Below are 18,304 nucleotides of genomic sequence, written 5' to 3' on the forward strand. Positions count from 1 at the left end.
TGCGGAGCACAGGCTCCGGACGCGCAGGCTCGGCGGCCGTGGCTCACGGGCCCGGCCGCTCCGCGGCATGTGGGATCCTCCCGGACCGGGGCGCGAACCCGCGTCCCCTGCATCGGCAGGCGGACTCTCAACCACTGCGCCACCAGGGAAGCCCCTGCCTGTTGCGCTTTTGATGCTCACTGAAGCTTTGAGTGAGGTCTGTTGCCCTGGGGATAAGCGTTACACCACCTCCCCACACCCAGCCCAGGACCTCACACTCAGAAGGCAATCAGTAAACATGTTTTTGCACGAATGAAGACGCATTGCGGTGCCGCAGAAAGAGTATGGGTCTGGGAGCCACAAGCCTGACCGAGTCCCAGCTCTGCTGCTAAGTCACAGTGAAACCTTAGACAAGTCTTTTCCTTTGAGAACCTCTGTTTCTGCATCTGAAGGTGGTAGGGGACTATTCTGGTCTTAACATTCCATTAACGTATAAAAGATTTCAGGAAGAGGGTCTCTTAAACCTGCTCCTACTACTTACTTGCTTACTTGGGTGCAGGGTGGCGGAGGGGGAGGCGATGACATTAACCATTTCCTAGGAGCAATGATCACCCAGGGCATCAGTAAGAGCCTAGGGCAGTCCAGTCCAGTCCAGTCCTAAGAGTTTGGCTAGAGAGCCAACTGGGCACTCCAGTCAAGTTCAAACACCAATCGTGATTGTTGACTCTGGGCAAGGCCACATGCTAGGTGCTGTTGGGATGTGGAGGGATACGAGGTGGAGGAAAGATTTAGAAATAACTGAAGACCTGATCGCTACTCTGAGGAAACTCCTAGCCTAGCATTGAAACTCAGCTGGTTTAGCTAAGCCCCACAGGCCGAGCTGGGAAGTGGGTTCCAGACAGCGTGGGAGAGGGCATCTGGTCATTTAGCTGCTCAAATGAGTTCCCTATCCAGGGCCTGTTGGCCATTTGGAACAGACTTTAAAAGTCTGCCTCTCGGGGGAGACCCGTCCCCAGAGGTGGTTAGGGTTGTGATGTGTGCAGGGCAGGCAGGGATGCCCCGGTTGGGCTCCTGCAGCAGCACAGTGTTGGGCTGGGGGACGGTGGTTGAGCTGGCCCGGGGGTGGGGGACAGGCGTGGCAGCAAGGAGTTGCTCAGCGAGTGCTAAGCTGAGGAAGTAAAGGCATCTGTATGGAGGAGGCTGGGACAAGGCAGCAACCCAGGGGCATTCTCAGAGGGGGGCAAACGGGACGGACGCAGCATCTTCTAAGTCGGGGTCCAGGGGAAGCGAAGGATTTCCTGGGGAAGATAGGCCCTGTCCCCCAACTTCCAGCCGCATCAAGTTGGAGGGAATTCATGTTTAGGGATGGGTGATTCCTTGCCATTCGGGGGGCTGTCTGCTGTGTGGGTGATGACGCCCCAGGTCCCACAGGGTTTCTGAGGGCAGCACCGTCGTTGTCAGGTGTTAAGACGGTAGGCGCCATGGGAGGTTCGGGAAGCCGGAGGCAGTTTCTGCCCCTCAGGCTGGGCTCTTGCCCTGGTTGAAAAGCCATTTTGTAATTGGAGGGCGGCTCCTGTTTTGATTAATAGCTGTAAGGGAACCCAGACCAGCTGAGAAAGAGGGCTATTTTCTGCCTCCAGGCCGAGAGTATCTGACGTCTTAGACAAGAGGATAAGCCCTGGGGTGCCAGCAGAATGACCTCCGTTTCCACACACTGACTAGCACCCAGGCGGTGGGTCCTGTTTCTCAAAGCCATTCTCAAGATGAACTTCTCATCTCCTTAGAATGAGAAGGAGAATTGGGGCTAGCTCACCCAGGCCCTAAACGTCTCTCTTCTCTCCTCGGGTCTCTTCTTTTCTCTCCTTCCCTCCCCTCCCCTCCACCCGCCCCCCCATGCTCCACCTCTTTCCTGACTTATTTTTTCCCTTCCCTTTCCCCGGTCCCAGAAAGGTGGCATGGTGCAGTGGAAAGACCATGGGCTTTGGAATCAAGCAGACCTGGGTTTGGATCTCACCTCTAGCACTTCCTAGCTGTGCAATCTTAAGCAAGTCACTTTGCCTCTCTGAACCTCAGTTTCCCCATCAGTGAAACAGGAATAAAGATAGTCCCTCCCTCATTGGGGTGTAAGGATCAAACAGTATGGCAGAAGTAGAGTGTCTGGCACATGGTAACCATTCGGTACATGGTAGGAGCTGCTACCATTATTCCTATCTCTGTTTTATTCTCTCTCTCTCTCCCCCTCTCTCTCTTTCTCTCTCTCTCATGTCCCTTTTCTCCTTTTCCCCTTCCTTCTCTCCCTCCCTCCCTCTCTGGCTCTCTTTCGATCTCAGAGCAATGCTTGCTGCTCTCAGGCCTGGTTCCTGTGGGCAGGAACCCCATTTGCCATTACCCAGAGCAGGCCCCAGTGAGGAAGACCGGAGGGAAAGCTTCATCTCCCATTTTCTCCTGTGGGAATCAGGGTCAGCTGAGGCCCAGCTTGAGCCTGCCCCCTGGGCCCGAATAGCTCAGGGCTGGGGTCCCCGGCTCTGCCCTAACAGCTCATATCCGTATCTACACGTGCTGGCGATGCCACCTCTCACCTTTGGTGCCTGCCCCTGCTCTCCAGCTCAGCCTGCCTGTGTACACACGTGCAGCCCCTTCCACCTGGGAGAAGTCCTTCCCCTGAGTGGGTCTCTGGCTCTGTGCCCTGGCCCACCTGCTGCTACCTCCTCCCTAACTGGGAAGGTGGTTTGTTGAGACAGGCTGCTGGGGACAGGGAGGCGCAGGGGAGGCCAGCACAGCAGGGGCCTGCAACACTATCATCCTGATGAAGGTCTGGGCCTCAGCCCACCCATTCCCTCAGTTCTTGCCATCCCTCCTGCCTGTCCTGGGCCCAGGCCCAGAGCTGGCTTGCTGGGCCACACTGCAGTCATGCTGTTTTTGAATTCTCTCTCTGTTTTGTTCTCTGTTCTGTGCTGTTGTGTCTCCCCGTGTCTGGTCCCCAGGATCCGGCGCTAAGAAACAGGGCGAGGACTTAGCGGATAATGACGGGGATGAAGATGAAGGTATTTGGGGGCTGCAGGGTGCGGCGGCTGGTGCATGGCACAGAGCCCCTCCCCCTCTCGATGGGGAGAAGCCCCGTCTGTCTGTCTGTCCGTCCGTTGGTGTGTTTCTGTTCCTGTACAAGGCCGTTGGGCTGTTCATCCATCTTTGGCCTGGTCGGCCACTGGGAGTTCCAGGGTGATGGACTCGGCTGGCAGGAGCAGGGGACCACGAGCAGAGCCATGGGGAGGGCATCCTCCTCGCCTGGGTCCCCACTGCCCAGAGACAGCTTCCTCCCGCATCGTCTGTGGTTCACGGGCACCTGCCCCTCCTGAGCAGCAGTGAGAGTGGAGAGAAAGCAGGACTGAGGGGGGCAGGGGCGAGGAGAGGCACAGAGGAAACGGAATGGCGAGGAGCCCCTGTGTCTCTGCGGGGAGGCTGGCTCCTGGGAGAGGGGCCCAGCAGGATGCTGAACTGAGGAGTGAGGCAGTGACAACCACAGGGGCTGGAGAACAGCGCCACCTAGAACTCCTTGGCCTTCGCCCAGAAAGAGAGAGATGGCCTCAGGGCCAGGGGCTGCATTAGGTTCAGGACAGGGCCACAAGGACTGGGCCAAAGCACCGGGCTGAGGCCAGGATGCCACAGCCCAGTCAGTGGATGGCATAAGATCCTTGGGTGACGGTTGAACCAGTCTTCCTTCCTCCTCAGGAAAACAGGTTGTGTTTGCTCGGCAGCAGAGAGCATTCCCTTCTACCTCCACGCCCCAGACCTGGCCTGGGGGCCACACAGCTCAGGGGGGCCCACTGGTGGCTGGTAGGGCTGTGCCGATGTGGCAGAGTGTGGTCCAGCTCACAGGCCGAGAGGCTTCAGGTCGAGGTGATCAGGCTGGGAGCCTTCTCGTGGCCGCCCAGCCCTGTCGCCGCACTGCTCGGGGCTTGGGAGCAGCCGCTTAAAGGTCTCTCGTTGAGTGGCCTCTGCGGAGGCTCCATCTTCATCTTAAAGCTACCTGGGGGCAGGCTCTCTCATCCTTAGTTCTGCCCCCACCTCTTCCCCATCCCCAGTGTTTCCAGTTAAGTCTGCCTGATGCCCGGGGAGAATGGGGTAAACGAGCACATGGCTGAGAAACCATGTCATTAACGTTCTCCCCCACCCCGACACACACACCCCATCTCTGCCATTCACTCCCCTGTCCCCACATTCTCCCTTGTTCTCTTCCTGTGCCACCCCCTAGTCCCGCCCCTCTTGTCTCTGTCTGCACTGGGGGGCCAGCTGCTGCCAATGGCCATATTTCCATGTAACTGGTCTAGTCCTTGGGGTTTCAGGGCTCCCCAGCCCCTGCTCTCTAAAGCCATGTCAGGTCCCAGGACTCCTGGGTGCCCAGGGCAGGGACTCACAGATCCAGCTAAGGGACCTGCCCTTTCTCTTCCTCCTTCCCCCTGTCCCCCAGGGCCCAGCCACGGCCTCTGTAGACCTAGCTGTATCAGGAACGCCTGGCTGCCTTCTACTGGGAGGCACTTGAAACCAGAGTCTTTAAAAACATCACCGACGTCCAACTTTCTCTGGCTGATGCTCAAGCTTCGGGCTGAACAGCCCCATGAGTCCTGCCCTCAGAGATGGCGGTGGTGTCCTGGCACCTGGGATAGCTTTGCTGCCCACACCCCCCCACCCAGGGCTGGCGGGGGTGGGGGAGGAAGGGCAGCCTACCCAGCCTGTGTCTCACCCCTTCTCCTTGCAGACATCCGGGACAGTGGCGCTAAGCCTGTCATGGTCTACATCCATGGAGGCTCTTACATGGAAGGGACAGGCAACATGATTGACGGCAGCGTCCTGGCCAGTTATGGCAACGTCATCGTCATCACCCTCAACTATCGGGTTGGAGTGCTAGGTATGGTCCCCTGCTGGGTGCCTAGAAGGAAGCCTGGGTTCTCAAGAAGGGAGGAAAGAAAGCTGAGGAGCTGAGAACAGGCCGCCTTGGTTCTCTAGCTGGTGCTAACGACCATGGCCACAATGTTGTTATCCCATAGCCCCTACCCAACTGCCCAGGGCTTCCCCACGGCATCCCTACGCCCGTTCCTGGAATGTTGAGATGCCACTGGAAATTCAATTCAAACTTCACACCTTCTCTTAGGTCTCCAGCCAGGTCTCTGGTTCCAGACTTTTGCCTGGCTGAGTTTTGTAGAGTCGATTCATTTTCTGGTGTCCTATCCTCATCCCTACCCACCCACCCCACATCCCTAAACACCCCACACGTGCACAGATACTCCTTCTAGCCAATCACATATCCACACACCCATGTACCCTCACATGTCCACCGTCCATGCTGCCCACATCCACCCGCATGCGTCTATTTCTCGCTCACCCCCCCAAGCACACATACACACCCATACACATACAGACCCCTACATGTACATCTACAGAACCCCTCACATATTATGCACATTCCCCCACCACTCCATACACACTGCACACGTATAGTCTCCCTGATGCACATATCCACGTACCCAGATGCCTCTCTACACTCCACATCCACACCGCACATCTACACAGATTTCTCTCACCTTCCATGCACGTGTACACACACACACACACGTTCCCATGTATCTCTCCCTCCGCATCGCTGTAGCCACATCTGTGCCCACAGACACTACATGTGCGCCCACGCTCACACTTTCCTCTACCCCCATAATACACTCTACACAAAGACCCACACCCTGCACGTCCACATCCGTGCACAAACCCCACATATATATACCTTAAATGTACACAAATATTCCTTCCACACATACACGGACAGATCCACGTTCCCCTATACACTCCACTTCCACCTCTCCTGCAACAGCCACACACACACGTATGTCCCTCACCTTCCCTACACATACACGAACCAGCGTTCCCCTCCCTACACATGCGGGAGCCATACCTGCACGTCCACACCTCCCCAGCCCACAGTACACAGATACTACGCATGTACCCCTCATATCCCTGCTTCCACATCTACATACACATCCCATGCACTACGCTTACACATCCCCCCTTATACACACACCCACAGGCCTCGATACACGTACCCATATCACATACACACACACACACACACACACAAACACACACACACACACTCTTCCTATACACATCTGGCATATATATGTCCAATACATACATATTACATATTCCTACCCCACAAATATACACGCATCCACATCCCCACACCTGGTCATCCTTATCCATTCCTGCATACCCACTCATGCACACCCCACACTTACATATCCCACATACATACACTGCACATTTCTTCTACTCTCTCCACACATACATCCCCATACACTCCCACCCATTACACCATCTCCCTCCCACATACACGCACTTACTTCCCAAATACCTCCTGATACACACCCATATCCCCTTCCCCACACATACTCTGTCACCCACATGCTTATTTTGGTGATTTAGGTTGCCCCTCTACCCTCTGCCTTCCTTGGTGACTGTTAATGCCTAACTGTGGCCAAGGTCTTGAGGTAAGCAAGTGCCTCAGAGAGGGCGACCAAGCACACACGGCCTTGCTCCCTTTCGGATGCTCACCCAGGCCTCCGAGGGCACACGCGGCCCCATAGCCCTGGAGTGGCACAAAGAAGCCAACTTCCTGCCCGGAGGGCTGGTGTCCTGAGTCCCAGTGGGTGTCTGGGCTGTTTCTCAGGTCTGCAGGCCTGGGTGCTGAACGAGCAATTAGGCACGGCTTACTCCAGGGCTTGTTGGCTGACAGGACCCTATTTTAATTTGCTTTTGAGTATTTGGCTTTGCCAGTTGGCATCCCAGAAGCCCCAGAGTTGCGTTTCATTTCTGGGTGCATCTACGTACACGGAAAGGCAATCTTCTCTTGACTTCCCCTTAATGCTATGTGGGACAGCAAGACACCTTTTGGGGGTTCAGACGAGAGAAATGATATTCCCTGAAAAAAGTGGAGCCTGCGTTCCCTTCAGTGGCATCTGGATGCTGGGTGTGACGTATGCACTGCTCCCCTGTCTCTCTGACTTGCCACAGACATCATGGCAAGGCTCTGTTCTGTAAGCTGTTCTGTCCTGTTGAGAAAGGGGATCTGAGTCTCTCATAGTAAAAATGGTACCATGAAGGTGGCTGCAAACCCACATACCTGGGCTGCATAGTTCCTGAATAGTAATGCATATACAAACGTAATCACACACAGATACACAGGCACACGTGCATGGTAGTTGAAGGCCAGAAGTAACTGTGTTACTTTATTTTCTAAATGAGAGTGACAGGAAATATTCAACTCAGTTGCTTTTAAAAATTATCAACACAAAGCTCCAGTCTCTAAGGATCAATGGAAAGCACGGAGAATACTAAGAATATGCTTCAGTTCCACATGATCGGACCAGGTAGGAACGAAAGAAAAGAGAGAGTGGAGCATCGGGGGAAAAGAGAGGAGAAAATAAGGAAGAGAAGGAAAGGGCGGGAAAGAGAAAGGAGGATAAGAGTGACACAGAAAGGAGGCAGAAAAGAGACAGAGGAGAGTCTCAGGATTTGAAGTGTCAGTTGGGAGCTGTGGGCTGCACGGAAGGCTATTATTGCTGGTGAGCGCTCCCTATGATATCCTGGTTTGCTGATTACTTCACAACCCTTCAATTGCTCTAATCTTTAAGCTCGTATATCAGAAGTTCTTAACCTTTTGGGGAGTCTTGGACCCCTTTGAAATTCTGATGAAAACTATGGACTCTTCCGCAAAAAAATGCATGCACGCGCGCGCGCACACACACACACACACTTACAGAAATTATTTCATGGATCCCACTGAAACTAATCCACGAAATTCAGGTTAAAAGACCCCACCACCACCACCACCTTATAACCTCCTCTCCTTTGGATAACCAGAACAGCACATCTCGGGGTAGGATTTTTATTCTTTGGGCTTAAATAGTTAATGATCAAACTAATATTACCCAAACCTCAGAAGGTGCCATAAACTGAGATTTGGCCAGAAGTTCCCCACCACTTCCTGTGTACCCTTTAGTGCCTGCTCTGGAACACAAATGTAATCAATAAGCCGCTGATTGGATTCTGGGTACATTCAAGATGTTTTTGTCTCTTGGCGCCAGATTTAGAACACGGGTTTGCCCCTGAATCTTGGGGATTTTGCTGTAGAGCTGAGGCTTTGTTGTTTTTGTTTCCCAAAACATCCCAGAACAGGTGGCCAGTTTTGGACCTCAATTATATGCATTCGTTCACCCTCCCTCCCATCAGCTTCTCTGAGCCCTGAGCCCAAACAGACGGTTTCCTTCAAGGTGCTTCTTTAGACATCTTGGTGATTCATGTATTTGGAGAATGTCACAGGCTATTCCATGGATCCCATCCAAGGGAGAGGGGTAGCTATAATTGGAGAAGCCCCCACTGGGCTTGAGACCAACAAAAGAAAGGGACCACAGCAGGATACAGGATGTGGATATCCCTGGGGCTGAGGAAGTACGGGCTTGCCAAGTTTTATTCTGTGTTTCAGAATTTAATCTTACATTCTTGCTCAGGTACCCTTCAGGCAAACTGAAAACCTGGTAAATGTCAAGACTTGGGTGACACAGATACCTGGTTTTGATACAATGTGCCAGATTCCCCCGTCTTCTGTTGTCAAGCAGCTTACCATGCACTGCAGTATAAACTTGGGCCCAGGGAGACTGGCTCAGATTTGCTCTAACAGTTTATGGAGTTTGGTGTTTCAGCCCTCATTCTCACATGGTTTCTGTGGGTGACTGAGTTACTGGGGAGCTAGTAGCGAGTGACCGCTCTCCCAGACTGACAGGTTTTTGTGTGCTTGTGGTCGGCGACGTTTGCTGTATCATCTGCCTGAGCCTGTTGGATAGAGCACTTCAAGCGGGATGCTTGTAGTAGGATGGTTGGCATGACGTCATCCACAGGCTTCAGTGCCTCTTATCCTGAGGTTTGTGGGATCTGAGGGAGCAGAGAGTGATGGTCAAATCCTCCACCCAGCCCTTTCAGACCTTTGTTTCTAACCCAGGAGATTGGTACATGTTGGAGAAATCTACTGCATCCAAATGCAGGCTCTTACTGCTGGTTAGGACCGACATATTTGACACATTTCACTGAACGATACCTTGGCAAAGACTGAAGCCAAGTCTGCTATTGCGAAAATAAGAGAAAAGGAAGAGAGAAAACGGGGGAAGGAGAGAGGAGGGAGAGAGGACAGGCAGGCTAAGAGAAACATAGTGATTTTTGCTGGAGGGTCGCAAGGCTTGGACAGCCGGGATGGATCTTGGTCAGCATACTTTTTTAAGACTTGCAGGAGGAACTTCAGCTTGTGAATGAGCCAGGCAAAGGAGAAGCTGGTTCTCTTGTCTAGAGGAACAAGAGCTCCTCCGTTCATCCTCATTCAGGCTTTCTCTAATTCCTTCTCATTTCCTCATCGGGAACCTGGGGCTAAAGAGGGCTTGTGACTAGGTCCTGGGAGGAATAACTAAGTACTTCACATACTTAATTGCACCAAAGGTAAATTAATAACACACTTGAAGAGGGTGAAATGAGCTCTTTTACAGAAACTAGAAACAACAGGACTCAAGAAAGGTAGTGATGGGGTCTTGTGCCTGCTTGAGTCTGTTTAAGGTCAGCTTCTGCCCGTGGACTACCAGGACCGTCAGAGAACTCTCTGTGAGCTGAGGGAGCCTCCTCAAACATGGCCTCCCACAAAGTTGATCCCAGGGGCTACGAATGAGCTTTTAACTGTGGGGTCAAAAAATACTCACCCAAGTATAGGTTTCCAATGTGTAGGAGCACCACAGCTACCCACTTGGAAAGAACCTTTTTAAAAGCCTAGGGCAGGAGAAGATAGAGCCTTCCAAGGAGCCTAAGGATCAGGGAAGAGAGAAAAAATGAAGCAGCAAGATCAGACTAAAATGGAAGCAGGGTGGGGGGGAATATAGGACATCTCTGTGGGATAGCCAGCAGGTGGGCGGGAAGGTAGTTGCCATGGCAACAAGTCTCCACAGCAGCAAATCCCAGCAGGTGGGTGGGAAGGTAGTCTCCATGGTGACATGTCTCCTCAGCAGCAAATCCCAGTGGGTGGGCAGGAAGACCTGTTTCTGTGGTAACCGCACTGCACTGACTTCCCCATTTCTCCACTAGACGAAAAAGATGGTCTAACCCAGTGGTTTTCCAACTTTAGCAGGCATCAGAATTACCTGGAGAGCTTGTTAAACACACGGATTGCTGGGCCCCATCCCCAGAGTTTCCGATTCATTAGGTCTTGGAGGAGGGGGAAGTGAGGACCTGCCGTGAGAATGAAGAGAAGGGGGGCATCCAAGACCCTGGAAGGAAGTGGAAATGGACGAACTTGGACAGGAGGGGCAAGGAGGGCTTAGGAATTGTAGCCTCTTGGGATCTTCACTTCCTCCAGAGAGAGAAGGATGGGGAAAGAGAAGTAACTATAGATGTGTAATGTGCTGAGCATATTCGAGATGCTTATGTTCATTTTATCCTTGTTACAACCCTTTGAAGTATTTTATCCCCATTTTACAGAAGAGGAAACTAGAGCCCAGAGATTCTCAATAACTTGCCTAAAGCTACATGGCCAGTAAGTGGTAGAGCCAGGACTCAAACCAAACTGACTCCAGGGTCCCTGCTCTTTCCACTCTATCTTGCCAGGTGCTAGGGTAATGCCCCAGCTGGTACATCAGGGCAGAGGATGCTGGGTCCTGGTCATTTGCAGTTCCTGCAGTTTAAGTCTCCCAGCTGGAGGCATCCCTTTTGAACAGTTTGGAGACCTCGCCTTCCAAACTGGAGAATGGGTGGGAGGTAGGAAGCCGATCCTTCCTATAGTGATGGCGCTGGTCCTTGCAGAAAGGAGCAATGGTTAACACTAGCTGGGTGGAAAGAGCTGCGCTGCATGCCCATCCTCCGTCCTCATGCCCCCAACTGTCACCGTCATCCAAATCCTCCACCTTCACTATCCTCGTGCCCTTTGTTGAATCCAGGTTTCCTGAGCACTGGCGATCAGGCTGCCAAGGGCAACTACGGGCTCCTTGACCAAATCCAGGCCCTCCGCTGGGTGAGCGAGAATATCGCCTTCTTCGGTGGCGATCCCCGCCGTATCACGGTCTTTGGCTCGGGCATTGGCGCGTCCTGTGTCAGCCTCCTCACGCTGTCGCATCACTCTGAGGGTGAGTAGCTCTTGGAACGAAACAGGAACTAGACAAGTGCTGGCCGCCGACCCTGAGCTCCAGTCCCTCCAGGCTCCAGGGTATCCAATTCCATGTCCCAGGAGCATCCAGGGGAGTCAGCAGCCCTCACCTGCCAGCTCGGTGTCCCTTTGGGGAGAAGTGGAAGGGAAATGTTTCTCGAGGGGAAGATGTAATTCTCCCACTGTGAGAGAGGGAAGGAGAGAATCCCATTTACATCTTGAGAAAGGAATGTTCTCCTGATGTGGGAGTCTTATTGAGGAGCGTGGGAGTAGAATGTCTCTCTCTGAAGGACAACGGCTCTTTTTGGGCGGGGGGAAATCTTTCCGTGTGGGAAGGACACATGACTTCGGGTAGAGTTCTAGAGTGGAAATTAGTTTTTAGGTGTAAGAAACATTCTCTGCCTTTCTCGCTGAAGAACGAGTCTGTGCAAGATGGGAACTGCCCTTGACGGTGGGCGGGTGGGGGGTGGGTGGGCTTTGCCTGAAGGATGGCGAGCTCTTATCAGACTCCAGACCAGACCTCTCCAGCCCCCGAGCTGTACAACCCCCTCTAAGGGAGACTTTCATTTTTAGCCCGAAGGGAAACCTCTCTCCTTGCTGTGGGTCCCCCTGCCAGTGACCCTTCCAAGGGGGCCAAATAGGGCCTTTTTTTTGCTCAGCAGGAAGTGTTCTCTTCACCTCTGGACTATAAGAGCCCTTTCTACCTCTGAGAGGCAAAGATGAGCTTCTCACAAAGAAGAGATATTCCCAAAATAAGTGTCCTTCTCCAAGATAAGGAAGGCCGTAAGAGAGGACACAGTTTTTTACTGAAATCAACCTTATGAGTTAGTGATATTCTAACAGGAAGACTTGCAGTCTCTCTCTGAAGAAGGCCTGTCTTTCTGAAGGAGAGAAATCACCTTCTCTGACCTAGAAATTCTGTCTCTATCGCTCCAGGAACTCTCTGAGGGAAGTCTAAGGTGGGATGTAGGGAATGTCGGAAGTACATCCCTCCTTTAGAATGTTTCTAGGTGACAGTACGGGAACAGGAATTCCTTTTTTCCACCAAGGAGGGTGAAGTGACTAGTTGTGAGGGTGCCTCTGTTTGCAAAGAGGAACTGTGCCTCCTCTGATTAGGGACTATTTCCCTGGGAGGAGAAGGCCTTTCTTGGTGTGCTGCTATTCTCTGTCTCATAGGGGGCCTGTGTCCCTGGAGACCTGGCTGCTTTAAAGATTTATTCTCTTGGGACTTCCCTGATGATCCAGAGGTTAAGACTTTGCCTTCCAGTGTAGGGGGTGCGGGTTCGATCCCTGGTCCAGGAGCTAAGGTCCCACATGCCTCGTGGCCAAAAAACCAAAACAGAAAACAGAAGCAATATTGTAACAAATTCAATAAAGACATTTTTAAAAAATCTTTAAAAAAAAAGATTTATTCTCTCTGTTTTTCTGTAACTGATTAATGGAGAATAATCTTTCAAAGACTGAGGCTCACTTAAGTACTCATCTGTATTTCTCTCCCTCTTTTTCACCCATGCAAAATCCCTTTCTCTCCCTCTCTCTCTCTTTTTTTGTTTTTTTTTGTTTTTGTTTTTTTTGGCCGCACTATGTGGCATGCAGGATCTTAGTTCCCTGACCAGGGATCGAACCCGTGGCCCCTGCATTGGGAGCATGGAGTCTTAACCACTGGACCACCAGGGAAGTCCCGTAAACTCCCTTTCTCTTAGAGGAACAGAACTGTGCACCTGAGGGCCAGGTTCTCCCTTACTTGGCAATGTTGGGGCCAGAGAGAGAATGATGCCTTTTTTCCCTAGGGGGGAAGAATCATCTACTTTTTGAGTTTGGGGGACTGGTTCCCTCTCACCTAGGGGGAAATCTGGATCTGAGGCATCAGTAGCTTCAGGAAAAGGGAAGTGTCTGTGGAGGTTACAGCCTGGGAGGGCACGTTCCCTGGAGACTTTCAGACCATAGGGCCTTTGCCCTCGGGAATCTTTCCCTAAACTCCCAGAATGTGAGGCTCTCTCCTGCCTGCATTTCTCATCTCTCATGAAAAAGACCCCTTTGTGGTGGAAGCGCCAGCTCCCTGGTGGTGTGCTGGCACAGAGCTGGGCCCAGCTGGGCAGGAAGCAAGAGGGGAAGACAAGGAGAGATAAAGAGAGGGAGCATAAGGAAGCTGATGTCTGGGACCCAAGGGGTTAATTCTTCCTGGTGTTTCCTTAACCCCCAAGTTACCAACCATCACCCAGAACAAGGAAGCAAGAAGCAGGCAGGGGACCAGTCAGGAAAGGAGCCCAACAACCCCTCCTCTGGTCCTGAACCATCATTCCAGCCGAAAGGGTTACTCGTCCTTTGCAGTCCATTCAACCCAGAGGGCAGCCTCAGTAACAAAGGAATGAGGAGGTGTTCGATCTGTCCCTCAGGGACAAGCAAGGGAGGCTTAGGCTGTGAGAGACACGACAGATCTGACCTGGTGCTGCTTATTTTCTATAGGGCTTTTCCAGAGAGCCATCATCCAAAGTGGTTCTGCTCTGTCCAGCTGGGCTGTGAACTACCAACCAGTGAAGTACACCAGCCTGCTGGCAGACAAGGTAGGCTGTAACGTGCTAGACACCGTCGACATGGTGGACTGTCTTCGGCAAAAGAGTGCCAAGGAGCTGGTAGAGCAGGACATCCAGCCTGCCCGCTACCATGTGGCCTTTGGCCCCGTGATTGACGGTGACGTCATTCCTGATGACCCGGAGATTCTCATGGAACAGGGCGAGTTCCTCAACTATGACATCATGCTAGGTGTCAACCAGGGTGAGGGGCTCAAGTTTGTGGAAGGGGTGGTGGACCCTGAGGATGGTGTCTCTGGCACTGACTTTGACTACTCAGTCTCCAACTTTGTGGACAATCTGTATGGCTATCCTGAGGGTAAGGACACCCTGCGGGAGACCATCAAGTTCATGTACACAGACTGGGCAGACCGTGACAATCCTGAGACCCGCCGTAAAACACTGGTGGCGCTCTTCACTGACCACCAGTGGGTGGAGCCCTCAGTGGTGACAGCTGATCTGCACGCCCGCTATGGCTCGCCTACCTACTTCTACGCCTTCTACCATCACTGCCAGAGCCTCATGAAGCCTGCTTGGTCAGACGCAGCTCATGGGGATGAAGTACCCTACGTTTTCGGTGTCCCTATGGTAGGCCCCACTGACCTTTTCCCCTGCAACTTCTCCAAGAATGACGTTATGCTCAGTGCTGTCGTCATGACCTACTGGACCAACTTTGCCAAGACCGGGTAAGGAGAAATTGGGGGTTCTTCTTTGGGACCGCAGCATGCCCTCCCCTCTGCTCCTCTATCCAAACCTCTTCCATCATCTCCCTTCCTAAGACAGTCCCCAAATCTTGATTGGTAACCCCTTCTTCCCTCTTCCTACGTTCCCCTTTCTAGTCTTTCATGCCATTTCCTTCCCTTAAAAATTTTGTTGAGGCTCAGAACTCAGTTAGCATTAGGATTGAGCAGGAGTGAGAGTTACTGGCAGAACTATGGGATTCAAGGTTAGATGGTCAGAGGCCATGTGAAGTGGGAATAAAGTACATTCAGAAAGAGCTTTTAAAGGGCTCTCAGAAAAATTGGGCAGCTGAAAAGATTGATGGGTGCTCTGTAGCTTGTGAGAAGAAGAAGCGTCCTATAGGTTGATCTCACAGGATGGGCGCAGAGGATGAAATGGTCTCCATGATGCCACGGGCAATAGGAGTTCAAGGCCTGGGGACAAAGAGGGGTATGGACAGAGGAAAGGACCCTGAAAAAGATGGAAATGGTGGGACATTTTGTACTGGGAAAGGGGTTTAGGGCTGGGTGTGAGAGGAAGAATCCTGGGCCCTTTCCTCATCTAGGTAGAGTGGTGACCCCAGATTTCCATGTGGTATTTCAGGGATCCCAACAAGCCGGTCCCCCAGGACACCAAGTTCATTCATACCAAGGCCAACCGCTTTGAGGAAGTGGCCTGGTCCAAATACAATCCCCGAGACCAGCTCTACCTTCACATCGGCCTGAAGCCAAGGGTCCGCGATCATTACCGTGCCACTAAGGTGGCCTTTTGGAAACACCTGGTGCCCCACCTGTACAACCTGCATGACATGTTCCACTACACGTCCACAACCACCAAAGTGCCGCCCCCGGATACCACCCACAGCTCCCACATCACCCGCAGGCCCAATGGCAAGACCTGGAGCACCAAACGGCCAGCCATCTCCCCCGCCTACAGCAACGAGAACGCCCAAGGGTCCTGGAACGGGGACCAGGATGCAGGGCCGCTCCTGGTGGAGAACCCTCGTGACTACTCCACTGAATTAAGCGTCACCATCGCCGTGGGGGCCTCCCTCCTCTTTCTTAATGTCCTGGCCTTCGCCGCCCTCTACTATCGGAAGGACAAGCGGCGTCAGGAGCCCCTGCGGCAGCCCAGCCCTCAGAGGGGAGCCGGGGCTCCTGAATTGGGAGCTGCTCCCGAGGAGGAGCTGGCAGCACTGCAGCTGGGCCCCACCCACCACGAGTGTGAGGCGGGTCCCCCCCATGACACCCTGCGCCTCACTGCACTGCCCGACTACACGCTGACCCTGCGGCGCTCCCCTGATGACATCCCACTCATGACCCCCAACACTATCACTATGATCCCCAACTCCCTGGTGGGGCTGCAGACATTGCACCCCTATAACACCTTTGCCGCAGGGTTCAACAGTACTGGGCTGCCCCACTCACACTCCACCACCCGGGTATAGCTGCAGCCCAGAGCACAGCTTATATCCCGGCTCTGTCCCTCCGGGATCCACGAACACACACACACACACACACACACACACACACACACACACACACACACGCACAGAGACATATATGTATACGCACGCACCCACACCCGACAGCAGACCCACCTGCACAAACATAGACAGATGTGGGCATGCACCCGCATGTGCAACAACACAAAGAAGTAAACCTGAACAAACGCTTCAAATGGGGACGCAAATGAGTCCTTGGGGAACTGAGGACCCGTGGAACAGCAGCTGAAGCCGGCTCCCCGAGCCTGACCACAGACACTACTGGGGAGCCTGAAGCACCAGCTGGACACCCCCTTGGTGCTCGCCTTCCACCTCTCTTGGAACTGCACCACCGACCAACTCCAGACTTGGGAGCTTTAAAGAGCAGAGTAGCTCTTTCTCCCCCAGACTTGGTCTTTTTTCTGGGTCTTGTTTTTGTTGATTTTTTAAAAAAAATTTGGAACAAATGCTTCTCCAACCGATGGGTGCAAAGAAGCTCCGGAAGGGAGGGCTCCAGGCCCAGGTCTCTCTGGCTCTGGAACTCCCAGCTTGTACAATCCGACCAAGGAACATGGCCCCCAAGAAGGAAACAGGTTCGAGCAAAACCATGGGGAGAAGGAGGAAGGGGCTCTCACTGGATGGGGTTCGAGGGCCTTAAGGGGCAACTTGCCAGCCACCTCTGTATCTCTGCGGAGGGCTGCAGAGACCACAGGGTCACATGCGTCCCTCAGAGGCCAGGAGCATCGGCCTAGCTAGACCAGGCAAGGGACTGCAGATTTGGTGAAGGAGGTTTTGTGGAGGCCATGTGATTATCGGTGCCCCGGGTACAATCTGGGTTCTGCCTCTGCCCTTGGGGTAATGCTATCAGAAATTCGCCCCGTTTTCTTTACAGAGTCTCTTTTGTGTCTGTCATTTCTCTTTCAAAAAGGTGGTGTTTTTTGTTGTTGTTGGCTTTTTTTTTTAAAGAAAAGTTCTTAAAACACTAACGGAAACCCACGGAGTTTGTCCTTTGTAAAAATTTTAAACACAGTGTCTTGATATAAAAATAAAAAATCCAGTTAGCACTCCCAACCTGCCTCCCTTGCACAGGCCTTGCCCAACAGACCTCCCGGTAGGGCGCCTCCCTCTGCATCCTGTGCCTTTAAGCTGATACAAGTCTGGGTGGCACACTACCGGCCCCCTGCACGAAGGCCTCCCCAATCTTAGGTTGCAGTCCCCACCCCCCTACCCCTACCCCCCAATGCTCTGGGTTCCTGCAGCTGAAGCCTCCTCTCAGCACCTCCCGCCTCCTAATGAAACGTCAAAAAACACACTTCCTTCTTCACTGCACCACTCTGCTGCCGCCGCCACCACTCGCCGCTGCCTCTGCCACTGCCACCATTGCCACCACCCTGCCCTCGTCCTGGACTGGGGGCTGGGAGGAGGTCTGCCCTCTAACATGCTGAAATTCTTTTTCGTGTCTGAATCCAGTGCAGCATCAGATATGTGGACTCCCTGGCCTTGGGTGACTGACAGAGCAGGGGCCCTCTCCTCCCCAGAGATACTGGTTTCCTGGTCTATGAATTAGAATTGGAGAAGTCACTGGGGCTCTGGGAGCATTCCTCTCCAGGATCGTGATCAGTGGCTCCCTGTCAACCCTGGGGGACAGATTCAATGGGCTCCACAGAGTTAGCATTATGGTATCGTATTATTCTCAGTGACTTGAAGGACTGAACCAGGAGTCTGCTCATCAAGTGTGACAGTTGGGCGGGGTTGCTGACACCTCAGAAACCAGGAATAGAATTCTTCAAAGTGACCCTGACAAAATGAGGGAGATGAACCAACACAACAGGATGATGTTCAGAGGGGACAAACACAAGGTAGTACAAAGACCAAAATCGAGGACTAATATACTAATATGGTACGTGGGGACAAGAGAGATGGGCAATGATTGACTTGACCCAGGTTAGTTAAAGAAGAAAAAAAGAACTGGGGGGAGGCTGGCAGGGTGGGTCACGAGTTGAATGAGTCTGAGTCCGTAGTGTAGAACTGGTTTTCTCTTCCCTCCCTGCTCCCTCTTCTTTCTCTTCCTCCCTCCCTCCCTTCCTTCCTTCTTTCCAAAACTAACTCAAATACTAGCATATAATAACAAATATTTCATATGGAGTCACTGGGAAGTAATCAGAGCCTGAATTTTTAGAATTAGAAGTAACCTCAGAGTCATGTAGTCCAACCCACTTATTTTATAATTGGGTAAATGGGCTCAGAAAAGCACAATGTCACAGTGTTAGAAACAGATCTAGAATGCAGTCCAGTAACATATGACCTTTCTCATGGTCCTCAACTTTCTCCACT

At 52.6% G+C, this 18,304-nt stretch overlaps 1 protein-coding gene across 1 annotated transcript in view; it reads left to right on the forward strand.

Moving 5' to 3' along the window:
* The window catches only part of NLGN3 (neuroligin 3), a 22,217-nt gene extending 5,261 nt beyond the window's left edge, over positions 1–16,956 (forward strand). Inside the window, exons 3-6 of the mRNA XM_007114449.2 lie at positions 4,736–4,885; positions 10,992–11,177; positions 13,664–14,453; positions 15,091–16,956. Of these exons, the coding sequence (XP_007114511.1) occupies positions 4,736–4,885; positions 10,992–11,177; positions 13,664–14,453; positions 15,091–15,934 (1,970 nt within the window). The 3' untranslated portion in view covers positions 15,935–16,956. The remainder of the gene's footprint in view (positions 1–4,735; positions 4,886–10,991; positions 11,178–13,663; positions 14,454–15,090) is intronic.
* Positions 16,957–18,304: the final 1,348 nt, after the last annotated feature.

This window comes from Physeter macrocephalus, chromosome 21 (assembly GCF_002837175.3).
Source record: "Physeter macrocephalus isolate SW-GA chromosome 21, ASM283717v5, whole genome shotgun sequence".
NCBI lineage: Eukaryota > Metazoa > Chordata > Mammalia > Artiodactyla > Physeteridae > Physeter > Physeter macrocephalus.